Raw genomic sequence first — 14,124 nt, forward strand, 5'->3', positions numbered from 1 at the left:
CTTTAGGCCTAAAATATGTAGCAGTTCTGAAAAATTAGCATAGTAATACAACTTAAATCAAACTAACATTTATACTGATATTTTTAATCATACTTTGATTTCTTCTCTTAACAACTCGTTTTTATTGAACTACAGATGAATATCAAAGTCAATTCTTTTTCTTTTCTTTTTTTGATAAATAATAAAAAAGATTGAAAACAAGCAGCTTTGCAATCCTTATGGCAGTAGATGGAAATAGATATAGGTGACAACTGAGGTTCCCAAACCTTTGTTTTTAACTCTACAAGTATAGATTAAAACAAGTAGCTAAAATAATTATAAATAACTTTTCCATTTTTAATACATGGTAGTCATGTAGCAAAACACCCTTAAAGAAGTTTAAAGAGCTGTATAATACTCAGGCACCCTACACTTTTTAAATAATCAATTCACCTGACTTTTCCAGTCATTTGTAGATTACTGGACACAGATTAAGAATACTAGTTTTTCTCAATTTCTACCCAGTAATGCCTGGCATAACAAATATATATACAGTCTTGGAAAACCAGCCAGGTTTTCCAAGACTGTGGGAACTCTGGTTCTTCAAAAGAACAGGAAAATCAGTTGTTGGAGGGGTAAATTAAATATCTTGATTATTTTAAATCATCTTAAGACATCGTTTGAGAACCATGTCATTGGTTCAGTAAATAATTTCTTTGAATGTTAAATATGTGTATAAACTGAATGAATACACAACATACAATGCATATATACTGTACAACTCCTTTTACCAAATTCAAATACATTTCTTCCTCCTGAAAGACCAAAACAGAAAAATTCACTTCATAAAACATTAGAAATTCCTCCAACTCATCCTCCAAAAACACATTATATGTAGAAATAAATGAGAAAGGAAAACATTTTGAGTGCAAAAGAGGTGGTTAAATATTTTACTTGAGGCAGTTTTATTTAAGTTAATTGTTAATTCCATGCTGTTTCGTTGTAATACAGATTCTAAGTCTGTGGTTCCAGTCAGATATCCAGTAGTACAAACTAATTTCAAGTTAACAAAGTACAGAAGAAATTATATGCATTATGCAGATTCATAGGGGGGAGAAGAAAAATAGACTATTTCATGTACTCATGCAGGCTTAAAATCAACTTTATTAGTGCTTTTTTTTTCCTTTTTCTTTTTGAGACATGGAGACCTGCATTTGTCTTAGTTCTAAAAGCAACACGGCTCCTTCAGTTGTATAGAGCTGCAGCCATCCACCCATCATCATCATCATCAGCCTATGTGAGTAATACAGTATTTTAGCACAAATTACAGTCCAGACCACTGGTAAATGTTACTACATAACTACTTGGTGATGTTAAGCATTTTGCTCCACATGGATATCAAGAAATTTGCTTTGACTTTCTCTGAAAAACTAAATTAACAAAAAGAGCACTTTGTTTAGACTTGCCCTTTTAAAGGTTTAATTGTTTTCTTTAACTGCATCGTATAATTGCACTAACACAGAAATATTACAGCTCAAACCACTAATAGTAGACATATCAGTAATAGTAATAAAAGTTAATTTCTGTAATTACATTAAGAAAAACTCAAAATATATCCAGCAACTGATAAAAATGTTGAGAAATAAAGCAAATGAACATTAAAAAAAAAAAAAAAAATTGTACCAGGACAAAAATAAAAAAAAAAGTTCTGACCATTCAAAAAATCATAATTGAAGTTTGTTTCATGAGTGGTATATTTTATTTCAATTTAAGGGCTAATAAAACAGAATAATATTAAAAATCAAACAAAGGGAGGGAAAACTGGAGGCATCAAGCTGTTGAGTGCCACTCATAAGGTTGGGTTCAGTTGCTCCCTTTGTGAGTGGGGTCTGGGGAAGGGGAGGGGGAGTGGGGTGGAGTCTCATATTGGCTGTGTTGTCTCATTGGTTTTCATCCTCCACATCTTGCAGCGCCTCTTTATTCTGTTCCTCACCTGTGCACAGAGAGAAACAAAGCCATTGTTATTGCACTGCACCACAATTGTGTGTCCCTTAAAGAAATCCATGTGTGATGCGTTGTGCATTTTCGCACATCATCATCAAGTTTGCAACCCTTGCAAGATACTGTGCATTAGGAGTTTGCCAAATAAAATGCTATAAAAAGCAAAAAAATAAATAAATCAATAGTGAAGGACTAAATACATGCTGTGAGAAACATAAACTTTATCTATAGTGTTACAAAAATAGAATGTCATTTTCAAGCTCAAAAAAAAAAAAAAAAAAAATTGGCTTAAGTCTAATTTGAATGCAGTGTTATCTCATACGGTCATTTAATTGCCACACGTAATTCAGTTCCCAAACCAAAGGATAAGACCTTTAGACACCTGTACCGTACATTTCTTAGGAAAACATACCAGAATTTCTCAAATTCCTATATATTGGTACAACACAGCCATTCCAATTGGACAGAGGATCTGGCAGTGATCATGCAGAAACAGTTTGTTTCAGACATGCTGCACATATTGCACTCTGGTGGCTACAAAGATAGCAACACAAAGCTTACAAACAGGTGAGTGATGATGCAATTTGTGGACAAAAAGGCAAATGCTGGAAAAAAAGTGGCCTCACTTACAAATAAAGTTTGTGGGCATTTAACATTTTCCTTTAGGAATCTAAATAGTGGGGATGAAAAAAGGCAAGATGGGTTAAGTTGGACGGCATGAGGTTGGACACATTACAAGATGACATGAAATGTAGTAGAGAAAGATTAGACCGTTGGTTTTGCAAAGAAATGCAGTGATGCACACTAGGTCAGTATATACTTTTGAAAACAATAGAGGAACATCAAAAAGGTTTAAAAGCTATATATATATATATATATATATATATATATATATATATATATAAAAGCTTTCGGTCTTATTTCAGGGGTAGGACTGTATATCTTGGATGCACTACATTGCATATGTAAAAGGTTTATGCAATAACATTAAAAACCACTACACTATACTGAGAAAAAGAACTTCTGGTGGATGAATTTAAATAAAATATTTTGTAATCATACCTAGGGATGTTTGCATGAACAATTTTACTTTCAAAGTAGCCAGACCCCTTCATTTTAACTCTTCTTTTAGAGGTAGATATTAGAGATGCCTCACAAGTCCTAAATCGGGACACTCTGAAACAATCGCTCTAAAAATAGACTTGGTTTGTGGTGGAGCTCTTGAGGATGTCACCTTCATGTACCAATGGGATTCAAAGACATGTTTGTCAAGCTTAACATCTGAAACGGCAAGAAAGATAATGCGTCTTACCATCTCCCTGCATATCTGAAGTCCATAGTGTCAGGTTATCACGTAACAACTGCATGATGAGTGTTGAGTCCTTGTAGCTTTCTTCACTCAATGTGTCCAGTTCAGCAATAGCATCATCAAATGCCGCCTTTGCCAACCTAAGATCCACACAAAAACTATTATTACGTTTCAACATACAAATGAACAGGAATACATTGCAATAAATAATACCATCTTGTTCAGATAAGTAGCCAAACACAATCTAAAAGCTGTAGATGGCACAATATTCATACAAATTAAATAAGAATATGATTGATGCACGTTTGCAAAAGTTTTATAGTCTGCTGTGCTTAAAGCAAAACGATTTGAACACTGAAAACAAACCTGCACGCGCGGTCGGGAGAGTTGAGGATTTCATAGTAGAATACGGAGAAGTTAAGAGCCAGACCCAAACGAATAGGGTGTGTAGGCTGAAGGTCTGTCATTGCAATATCACTAGCAGCTTTGTAAGCAACCAAACTGTTTTCTGCAGCCTCCTTCCTGTCATTTCCTGTGGCAAACTCAGCAAGATACCTGTGGTAATCACCCTTCCTGAAGCATCAAAGGAAGAAAAGGTCTGTTTAAAACATGTATAAATAAAGCTGTGACCTCATTGTGTCACATTCGATTCAAACTTAGATTCACTTAGGAAAAACGAATAGCTTTCATACATTTTGTAGTAGAAGACCTTGGACTCTCCTGAATTTGCAGCTGGGATTAGGTGCTTGTCCAATACATCGAGGATGTCATTGCAGATTGATTTCAACTCATTTTCAACCTGAACATGAAAATGTAAAGGTTAAAAGCATAAAACGCATCATATTCCAGTGATGTTAATGAATGCTAGTTAGCGCACATCTTACCGTTTGCCTATATTCCCGAATCATTTTCAATTTGTCCTCCCCTCCCTTATTCTCCTCTTTCTGCTCGATACTACTGATTATCCTCCAGGATGCTCTTCTTGCCCCAATAACGTTCTTATAGGCCACGGAGAGGAGGTTTCTCTCTTCAACTGTTAGCTCAACATCCATCCCAGCCACTTTCTTCATGGAGTCAACCATTTCTGGAAAATTGAAAATAAATGTGATGGACATTTTGCTTATTGGATTTAATCACAGCCAGAAAGCAGAATATGAGTCACACAACTATGGCAAAAATAAGTACACATTTTATTTGCCAGTTACATAGCAAAGAGTCCAACGGGTTCTGGGATTTTAAAAAAATAACCCCATTCATTCCCTCCATTGGGGAATTCATAAAGCATGATAACGTGGGCAGCCACTGTTACACTCCATGTGGTAGAGCTGCACGATTAATTGTTAATATAAATCTCAAATCAAACACCCACACAACTTATTCCTAAATGACAGCGATTCGCCTGTATCTATTAAACCTTTTACAAGTAGGATCGCAGAGGAACATTTAAATCTGCATTGGTGCTGCCGCTGACCCAGAGAGAGCAGTTGTCATCTTTAGGTATGTAACAGCTATGTAACCCAACCAAACAGTATCATTATTTCTTAGTTATATTCAAATAATCTCAGAAGAACTGTCCATAAAATTTATAGATCAGATATAAGCACTGATAAAAATTTGACGCATCAAATAAAGACTGTTTCAATTAGGCTATAATCACTAAACAGACAAGTGTGCATTGGCGACATGCGACTTAAAAATATATTTTTCATTGAACCATTCATTCAAGAGATTTGTTCAAAAACACTGATTCATCCAGTAATGAAACAGATGAAGTATTGATGAGAACGTTATTGAATCATTCACTCACTGCTTTTTTGAAATAATAATAAATATTAACAATTAGCCAATTAAATATATATTTTAAATAGACTGCAGGAAATGATATCTTGTTAAAACCTTTATTAAATTGAATATTTTGGTTTAGTTGTACATTCAGAATCATGGAAGAACCGTGAACTCAACTTTACACAACAAAAACACACAAGAATCATGTAGCACTACTATGGTGTGTGTATTATGCATTTATTCGAATAAGAGATAAACATTTACATGTACATTTGCAATCATTCCCATTGTGTAGTCAGTATTCAATTATAAAACACTGTGCATACTGCATACCCTTTGTTAACAAACCATCATTCTACATACTATCAGCAAGCATACTTTTAAGTGCTGAGTGAAAACCCTAGAAACCAAAAATAGGTTAATGGATGACTAAACTAGACAATAAATTACCAACAAGGCACAGTTATAGCTGTTGCTTTAGTACATCGTTAAAATCACTAACACCACAAACCAGAGAGCCTCTTCTCTACAGTATGAAATCTCCCTGCAAAAATACTGCATCTGAGCTTACAAAGCATTAATTGCTTTGTTTTACTGTACGACGGCTGCGTCTTTAAATCTCCTGAGGTACCTGCCTAGACTGCATTTTTGGGTATCATAGCCCAACGCGCCCATAATACGCAAAAAGTAGGCACCTCAAAAGGGTTTGAGACACCGCCACGGTCTCTCGTAATGCGCTGCGGGGGTAAACGCAAAAAGGGCGGCCCTGGTACCGAAATAACTCATTATCGCGATGAATTGGGACGACTAAGACAGCTGTTAACTAATATTTGAGCCGTTCTTCGCCCACATGAGCCATGAAGACTGCAGCCACCCCCTCCGCCATGGCTAGCAACAGCTTGCCTCACCCACTAACTCTCCGCCATTTTGTCTCCTCAATAAACGTCTCCATCTTCATATGCCATTCTGTAGTTACCCCAATATCACATCAACAGAATTAACGGACAGTACAAATAAACGAATCAACGTTTTAAATGGGTAAACGGAGATCGGGTTGCCATTTACAGGGTGTTCGCTTTATGTATAACTTAAGCGAATTAAGCCAGCTAACCCGACCGTCAGTTAGTCTGTCTGAGCACTCGCTTTGTAAATACAACGTTCCCGTTACTTCTCAAAGTCTCTTACCATCATATCTCTCCGCCTGCTCGGCGAGCTTGGCTTGGTACACCAAATCCTCCCGGTCACCCATGGTGGACAGCGCGCGGCGAGCGTGTTTCGTGAGAGATTGGGAGTAAAGGAGGAGTGTGAGTTCACCGGCAGGCCCCTGTGCGAGCAACAGCTGCGGATTGAATGGTGGAGTAAAGATGGCGTTACACCTTCATCCGGGAACTTTTGCACAGAGCAGCTCCACACACTCCCTCTCTCCGTTCACGAATGCTGGATTTTAACCCTCTTTATTCAATAGACAATTAATTATATGTGCCTTTCTGTTATTTTTGTTACCAAACATTGTGTATTAAAGTGGCACATTCAGGGCCAATTGTCTTCATTTACTCACCCTCATATCGTTCTATCGTAAATAATTGTTAGAAATATGTTAGTTTAAAGAAAAGACCATTTAAAATAAATAACACCATAAATTGAAATGAAAATTAAAGGAACCGTTCATTAAAAAAGCTAAAATATTTTAATTTATTCTGTCAGCATACAATATTCTAAGAAAATCTGTGTTCAGTTACCCATAGCATAGAAATCAATGGTAATCAATATTTTTGGTTCTAAATATCTTCTTTTATGTTCCGTAGAAGAAAGTCAGTCATACAGGTTTGGAACAGCACGAGGTAAGTGTTTTATCATTTGAATTGAACATATAAATAAAATAATACATTCATATAATTTTAGATGGTATTGCATTTGGGCCTAAACTTGCTTTACAACTTTATTTCTATCAATTATTACACCATAGAAATTAAATTGTGTGCCATATCAGTGTAGATAACCAACAAGAGTACAAATGTGCCTTTAAAAATACCACTGTACATGAAAAATATGGTAATCATCTATCACACTATATTTCAAAGTACAACGCTATTAATATCTGATACAACTTTACAATTTTCAACCAGGTTGGCTTGTCAGATTTAATAATAGCTGGTCATAAAATGAAACAGTGGCTTATTCTATGGTAGGATAATGAAACAAGCACTCTCCATCACGTTGATCCAGAGTAATACAATACTATCAAGGCATGATAGTACAGACAGAGGCCAGGTAAAAGGGTTAATAGCATTACTATAGGGGTCAACTTTATTTCATGTACATGAATAAAACTGTAACAAAAACGTTGGATTTTTTTGTGTGACTTAAAACACTGTTCTGACAGACTGGGATGCACATAAAGGATAACAAGATTAATTTCACAAAATTACTGTGTTGATATTTAGGTTCTAAAACATAATACTTTGGGTACAATTAAAATGTACAGACACGAATGCTGCGATTATTCATTCAACTCAGAGGTAAGTGATGCTTTTTTTAAGGTGAAATCATTCTCACAGGACACAGGTGAGAGTTCAGACTTACAAGACTCCAGCTTTGCTTTGTGGCTGATTTTAGTGATCTAATTTCATCAAGGTAATTTGTGACTGAAACAGACAGTTAAGAAGACAGATCATGAACATCAAAGTCCTTCATAATTACGACTTAAGCGACAATTACATAACATGGCTGGGTTGCTGTCACATCATGGCAACATACAGCTAACTTACACATACAACAAAGCTTTCTAACATTAAATGTGACATAACTGAATAGTTTCCAGGTGATTGTCATTGTTACCAAACAAAGTTAGTCAACTTTTCTTTTTAAAAGTAACAACAAATAAAGGTAAAGGGTAAAAATATTAACATTTGATAGTGTTGTTCTGGTAGCCTGCCTATTAGTGTTATAATTTATACATTTGTCCACAGATATTCACTTTCTATTCTCTCATACAGTCAATATAGTGATGGAAGCAGGTTAAAAGAAACGTTTCTACAAGGTCGAACAAAACATACTCCACTTTTCCCTGCATTCAACAATTTAGGCTAAAGATGATGCTGATTTGGTCATTGACAACAATCTGCAATTAAGGCAGCCAATTAGCGAAACAATGTCTTTCTTGGGCATTAAAAAACAAAATACACAGTTTCTGCAATGAAATAGATAATACAGTTATGATGAAGGCTGACGGTTAAAAAAGGGTCAATAGCCAGATGAACCGATAGTAGATAAAGACTACTCGTATGTGCAAAATCAATTGAGTAAAACACATTTGAGGCATCAGGTTAGGCTTTGCACATTAATGTGACACTTCATAAAATCCTATTAGGTTATTGTAAAGATAACTGGGTTGTTTTAGAAATATCTAGATCTAATGTTAAAGCAGTTTTGGGCCACAACATATAAGAGAGGCACTGCAAGAACCACTCATTGTATTTTCAACCTTGGCAAGGGAAGTTCTGGCAAAAACACTAGTTAATTTGAGTGGGAAAGTCACAATGTTGGATTTTTTTTTTAAAACAACAACAAAAGTCTATTTAGTCTATCTTATATTGACGTATTGAGTCTAGCATTAGAAATTACGGTTACACATTCAACAAAACCGCATTTAGTGTAATACTTCCAAGTACAGCAATAATGGTCAAAGGAGCAAGTAGCGTTTCCTGATAATATATAATGAAAATGTAGTAAAACAGTTACTTGGCGGTAGTGAATAATGATACATGGCCCATTTTGTATACATTAGAAATGTTGTGCATAAATAAAACGAAATGCGGTGAGGGTTTGGGCTACTCCATCTTTTATATAGTGTGCCGCCCCATCCGTCTGACTGGCGCCGAGCCAGTAGTGACTGACAAGCCAATTAAAAAGACTATTCAAAGCATGTTTGATCTGCATTCATTTCTGAATATTTTCATGTAGTAGATGATTTGCAGTGTAAAAAGCTGTTGTGTTCTAGGACATTAAGTAGTGTATGCTACCGCATTCAAAGAAGCAAAGGAACAGTCCCTTGTTAAGACACCAAACCGCTCATGTTTTAAGTCCAAGCAGGCTCTTCCTCTTTTCGCAGTTCACAAGAAGCCACACACTAATGCTCCTCGCTCTGTAGTGTATGGTGTTGTGTGTGGAATTTAGTGTTTACTTGGTATATATCTTCAATTATTGCATAAAATCTAACAAGGGAATTGTTGCAGGTACTGTGTACATTGGCATGAGACACAATGGCACAAGGTAATGATGAGGCGAACAGGTTAAGGGCAGTAGTGAGGATGTGTGAGGAGCCGGAGTGTGTGTATGTGTGTGAATGAGTGTACATCTAAGGGCTGCTAGGGAAGACAGTCTGCTCTCTCAGCTCAGTTCGTCCTCTGGATTGTGCTGGTCCAGCAAGCGGACATGAGTAAAGGGAAAATGGCCATGCTTTCCCTTGCACTCACCCTCCCACTGCCCGTTTACATTGATCTTGGTCACCTTCACCATGTCACCAACCTAACAACACAAGACCAAGTGTTAGAAGTGGAGGAATTAATTTGTAAATGTAATGAACAAACAGAGAATAGAGATTTCTTCAACTTCAACAGAGAATTACAGTTCCACTGGGTGGCACCAAAACAAAACATTTCTCAAAATGTAATATGAATGAAGATGTTTTTAACGTACAAAACAAGTTATACAAGTAATCTGTGTGCCTGTGATACAATGTTGTAAATTAAAAATAACTACACTTTTTACCTCCAAAGCAAGAGCAGTTTTATCATAGGCATTGGGAACTCTCTTCTGAATCGCCCTGGCATAAACCGGACCATTCTGTAGATTGGGTAAGGATGTGGGCTGAGCATACTGGCCCGGTTCACCAAGCAGAGGTGGAGACTGAGAGCTGTGGCCGTCAGAGTTGCCGTGAGCAGCGGATCCTCCAACAGACCCCCCAGGGGCCCCTGATGTTGGCGAGGCCGGCCGGTACTTCTCCACGTAGGGCACGGGGATCATGCCGACACGGCTTTCAGAATTCTGAGCATTCCACCACTGCTCCTCTGGCTTCTCCAGTACTCTGAGAATATCGCCCTTTCGAAACGGAAGGTCCTCGTCGTCGTTGCCGGGGAAGTCGAAGAGAGCTCGGACGAACTCCTCTTCAAGCCTCTGAGGAACTCCCGTTCCCGCATTGACGCTGATAAAGGACGAGTGCTTGGCTTTGCTAATGGGCTCAATGAGAGTGGTGGTATCCAGGTAGTGAATCTTATAGAACTCCAACAGGGCAGGTAAGGCATCGAATTCCTGATCTCCAATACGGAACCGAGGAGGAGCAAGTCCTGTAGGATGACAGCAAGAGAGCACATATGATGGATGGACGATCAAGATCTGCTTTACCTTAAAGGGGTCATATAATGCCATTTTCATACAAGTTAATTTGATTCTTTAGGGTGTAAATGACAAGTTTGCAATATAATTTAATTAAAAATTCTAAGGAAACACTAATTTTACCTGATCAAAACAGCAGTTTTCAGTGCATATACCTTTAAATGATAATGAGCTTAGCTCACGCTGCCCCTTGGTTCTTTGAGGCGTTTAGACACAACGCATGTGGAGTGTTGCCTGTCAACAGTTGAGGGTAGGCTATATTTTGGAGAATGAATGGCAGCGGGAGTCGGACACGGAACACGAACAGGTTGTTTCTGAATGGTTGGTTAACATAATGTCACTTTGATCTATCTTTGTTTACTGGCAGGGTAACATTAGAGTAACTTAGTGAGATGTACGAACACTATGTGTTTACCGATATGTACTCAGTTTGTAATGACACAACCATAACACCTCGTTCATCATAAATGTATCGTATATCACAATGTATCGTTACCCTGAGTGTAACCTTAGCCACATTCATTGTGAAGCGTACAAATGATTTGCGAAGATTAATGTAAAGGTTATTACATTTTTACACTCACTTCTTCTGGAGGTGCAACAGGGAAATGAATAGTTGGTACCGATTCTTTTTTAAGGAGTAGCTTCCTAGCTAAACCAGCTTTATACTGACTCGAAAACAAAACTCAGCCACTGCGTCTTCAGCGATTCGGATTTAGGAACATTAAAATGACTTCTGTGTTCATTATTACACCCAAGAACAGAACATCACAATCGCTTAGACGCCATTCTGGACCAGCGTATCAACAATGACGGACTATGATGACAGCTCGCTCAGGGCTGGTCTGTGTTGAAACGCTGATGTCAATCAAAAATCGTGGGAAGGGCGTCCGATTTAGTGACATCATATGGTCGAACGGCTCAATTTGAGGCAGGGGAAAACATAAGGAGATTAATACAAAAACACTGGAAAGATTTTTGGTTGTGTACAGGCAATGCCAACACACAATCAACTTGAAAAAGTGCATGTATCTTAATATGACCCCTTTAATCTAGTCTTGGTAAACAGTGGAAGATATGATTAATATTGTTGTATAATGGTTTCTGTTTAAGAAAATACCACACTTTTTTGGCCCAAATCGAAAGAAAAGCTGTATAATAATTTTTAAATTAAGCATTGCTGATTGACCATCTGCAAATATTTTTTTCTCTCAATGATATATGTGTGTGTGTACATTGATTCACACTGGTAAGTACAGTAAAAGGACTAACGTGCATTATCTGAATGACTGAACCAAAAATACAATTATATAGGAAAACTTACTGTTTGCGTAAACATTTTAAAGAACACACTGACTAAATTACTAGGTCATATTAGATTGACGCGAAAAATAACACTGAATGTGCCAACTATTCACAGTAACGTTACAGAAGTACACAAGTTTTTAATTGGGCTGCTAAGCGTTTTGCTAAAGCAATATTTATACGTCCCGTCGTTTTTAGTATTTTTAGATGCACTGCTTAACTTACCTGGTCCGGACTGGCGATTGCTGCTGATGCTGTTTATTATGTAATGAGAGACTTTGGAGTTCTCCGACACAGACAGCACGTAGTCCCCGGGAATAGTGATCGAGTCCCGCACCAGGAACACTCCATGCCTCTGCCCTTGGAGCAGCGAAACCGCCTCTTGCCGGCTTAATCTCCCCCAATACCAGCTCCCTCGGTCTTCCGAATCAAAATTTCCGGCCATGACTAGCGCAAGAAAAAAGCCCAGGCTTCACAGGCCTTCCCTTCGCCTCTCCTTATCCGCAAGCAGCGTTCAACTCATGCAAAAACTTTACCGCGTTCCGTTGTTGAACACGTTTCGAATACGCGCAGCATTCGCACACTTTTCTACGCTTTTTTGTTCCAATCGGATTAGAAAACTACTGACGCCGGGAATCCCAACGTGCATGAGACGCAGAAACTAGGACTATTCGCTCAGATCCCCTGATAATTGTTTAGTGTAAACCAAAACGTACATTGGAAGTTGTCACAAGGAAGTTCAAATATTTCAAATGGCGGACAAGGGAAACAATTTTTGACCTTATTTTCCGGAAGTGATGCGATAACAGTCAATTCAGATGGTGCCTATAAGTAGCCATATTGATGCGGTCGATGTTAAAAATGAGGCCATACCTAGCCCGTATTATTCTACCGTTTCATTTCAATTTACCGTTTGATTTGCCCATAAGAACACACCTCGTTTCGTTTTAATTAAGTATATTAACATTTATTTACAAGAATTAGTATTTATATATCATTTTTACATATTTACATTAATAAATAAACCAAATTTCACTAAAACACAATATAAAATACAATTAAAAAAAAAAAAATCCAGTTTAAGAGTAGCTGGCCAAACTGGTAATTAACTAGTCCAAGGTAGCTCATCAACTTGTGCTGATCATAGCTGGCTGACCAGTTACAGTACCATAACAACTTACCAGCTAATGATTAGCTAACCAACCATCATGTTCAAAAACAAAAGTTAAACAATGATTATCCAGCCGTCTAAATCGTATTTCTGGCCTCGCTGGTCCATTCTTTCTTAAATAAATTTACTTATTATATAGCCTCATTCGCTAATTTAGTCAAAGGTCGTGGAAACGGAAGTACGCAAACACAGTCGTTTACATAAAACCATAAAACAAGCCAGTCCATGCAAGTAAGAACTACCAACCACTAGATGTCGACATCGATTATGAAAAGTTTATAATACTAGTCCTTTTCACAAGACTCGTTCAATTCACCACATTTCCAACAGCCCAACATTGTATGTGCCTTTAACGCATACATGAAGTGTATAATTGTTAAAAGTTTATTGGTTTTGATGCCAACAGTCAAATACATTTTGTTTTGTTTACAAATAATCTTATACACCTATTGCTGTTTGTCGTTCCTAACATTCTCCTTGCTTTACAGAAATACTAACAAAGTCAATGAACGCAGCTCTTCAGTGCACTTTTATATTTATCACTCTGTAATGGCACAACTTGTCAAGATGTTATGGCTTTGAAACACAGCAGAACAATTATAGGCTATACGTGGTGATCATAAAATGACATGATAATCTGAAATAGATTAGTTACAGGAGATTCCTTTAATCATTTATGTTATAAACCATATTTTGGGGTGGGAGCTTAATTCTACTTAAAAAAAGAAAAACAACACTGAACACTATTTTGCAGGTAAGCATATTATGATATTATACAAAGTACTACAGTATAAATGGATATAATATAAATCATAATTCTCAATTAGGGCATTTTAAATACATAAAACAAGAAAAATCCATTATGACAATTCAATATAGTACACTGTCATTAAAACAATACTTTAATTTACTGGCATATCAGAATTACTTTGAATAATGTAAAATTCCAATTAGGCACTAAATAGATGTTTATACAATAAAAAAAAAACAGTGGATAAATAAAAATGAAACAATATTATTTTAGTGGTTAAAGGTTCTCTTCTAAAGAATAGAGCTAAGAAACCACATATAGTCTTCAAAATCCATGTCAGGTAACAAAAACAGAATATCAGCATTATATATACTGTGCAGCCAAACGACACTTTGTTCTGTCTAGCGAGTCTTTTCTCTTTGGCTTAAG

General features: G+C 36.9%; 2 protein-coding genes across 3 annotated transcripts; both read right to left on the reverse strand.

The window, feature by feature from the left end:
* Positions 1–1,715: 1,715 nt before the first annotated feature.
* Positions 1,716–6,487, reverse strand: ywhae1 (tyrosine 3-monooxygenase/tryptophan 5-monooxygenase activation protein, epsilon polypeptide 1). 2 transcript variants are annotated; one of them, XM_039670965.2, is made up of 6 exons: positions 6,260–6,487; positions 4,174–4,373; positions 3,982–4,088; positions 3,656–3,862; positions 3,293–3,429; positions 1,716–1,972 (listed from the first exon to the last, which is right to left on the reverse strand). In XM_039670965.2, exons 1-6 carry the CDS (start codon positions 6,321–6,323, stop codon positions 1,920–1,922), a joined length of 768 nt encoding a protein of 255 aa, XP_039526899.1. In that variant the 5' UTR covers positions 6,324–6,487; the 3' UTR covers positions 1,716–1,919. The 2 variants fall into 2 exon arrangements, with proteins under 2 accessions (XP_039526899.1, XP_088977349.1); XM_089121223.1 differs by lacking the exon at positions 1,716–1,972 and adding an exon at positions 2,628–2,650.
* A 2,834-nt stretch (positions 6,488–9,321) lies between these two features.
* crk (CRK proto-oncogene, adaptor protein) lies at positions 9,322–12,564 on the reverse strand. The gene is made up of 3 exons (XM_039670632.2): positions 11,999–12,564; positions 9,845–10,419; positions 9,322–9,601 (listed from the first exon to the last, which is right to left on the reverse strand). Exons 1-3 carry the CDS (start codon positions 12,216–12,218, stop codon positions 9,464–9,466), a joined length of 933 nt encoding a protein of 310 aa, XP_039526566.2. The 5' UTR covers positions 12,219–12,564; the 3' UTR covers positions 9,322–9,463.
* Between the last annotated feature and the right edge of the window lie 1,560 nt (positions 12,565–14,124).

Source organism: Pimephales promelas, chromosome 16, assembly GCF_988280905.1.
Source record: "Pimephales promelas chromosome 16, fPimPro1.hap1.1, whole genome shotgun sequence".
In the NCBI taxonomy this organism is placed as follows: domain Eukaryota; kingdom Metazoa; phylum Chordata; class Actinopteri; order Cypriniformes; family Leuciscidae; genus Pimephales; species Pimephales promelas.

Excerpts from the sequence above, each read along its gene's own strand:
- ywhae1 (XM_039670965.2), bottom strand. The coding sequence starts at position 6,323 with ATGGGTGACCGGGAGGATTTGGTGTACCAAGCCAAGCTCGCCGAGCAG. Across the intron at positions 3,863-3,981 it reads AAGGTCTTCTACTACAAAAT|GAAGGGTGATTACCACAGGT; the intron begins GTATGAAAGCTA and ends TTGATGCTTCAG. Across the intron at positions 3,430-3,655 it reads TCTCCCGACCGCGCGTGCAG|GTTGGCAAAGGCGGCATTTG; the intron begins GTTTGTTTTCAG and ends TGTGGATCTTAG.
- crk (XM_039670632.2), bottom strand. The coding sequence starts at position 12,218 with ATGGCCGGAAATTTTGATTCGGAAGACCGAGGGAGCTGGTATTGGGGG. Across the intron at positions 10,420-11,998 it reads CAATCGCCAGTCCGGACCAG|GACTTGCTCCTCCTCGGTTC; the intron begins GTAAGTTAAGCA and ends GTCATCCTACAG. Across the intron at positions 9,602-9,844 it reads AAACTGCTCTTGCTTTGGAG|GTTGGTGACATGGTGAAGGT; the intron begins GTAAAAAGTGTA and ends TTGTGTTGTTAG.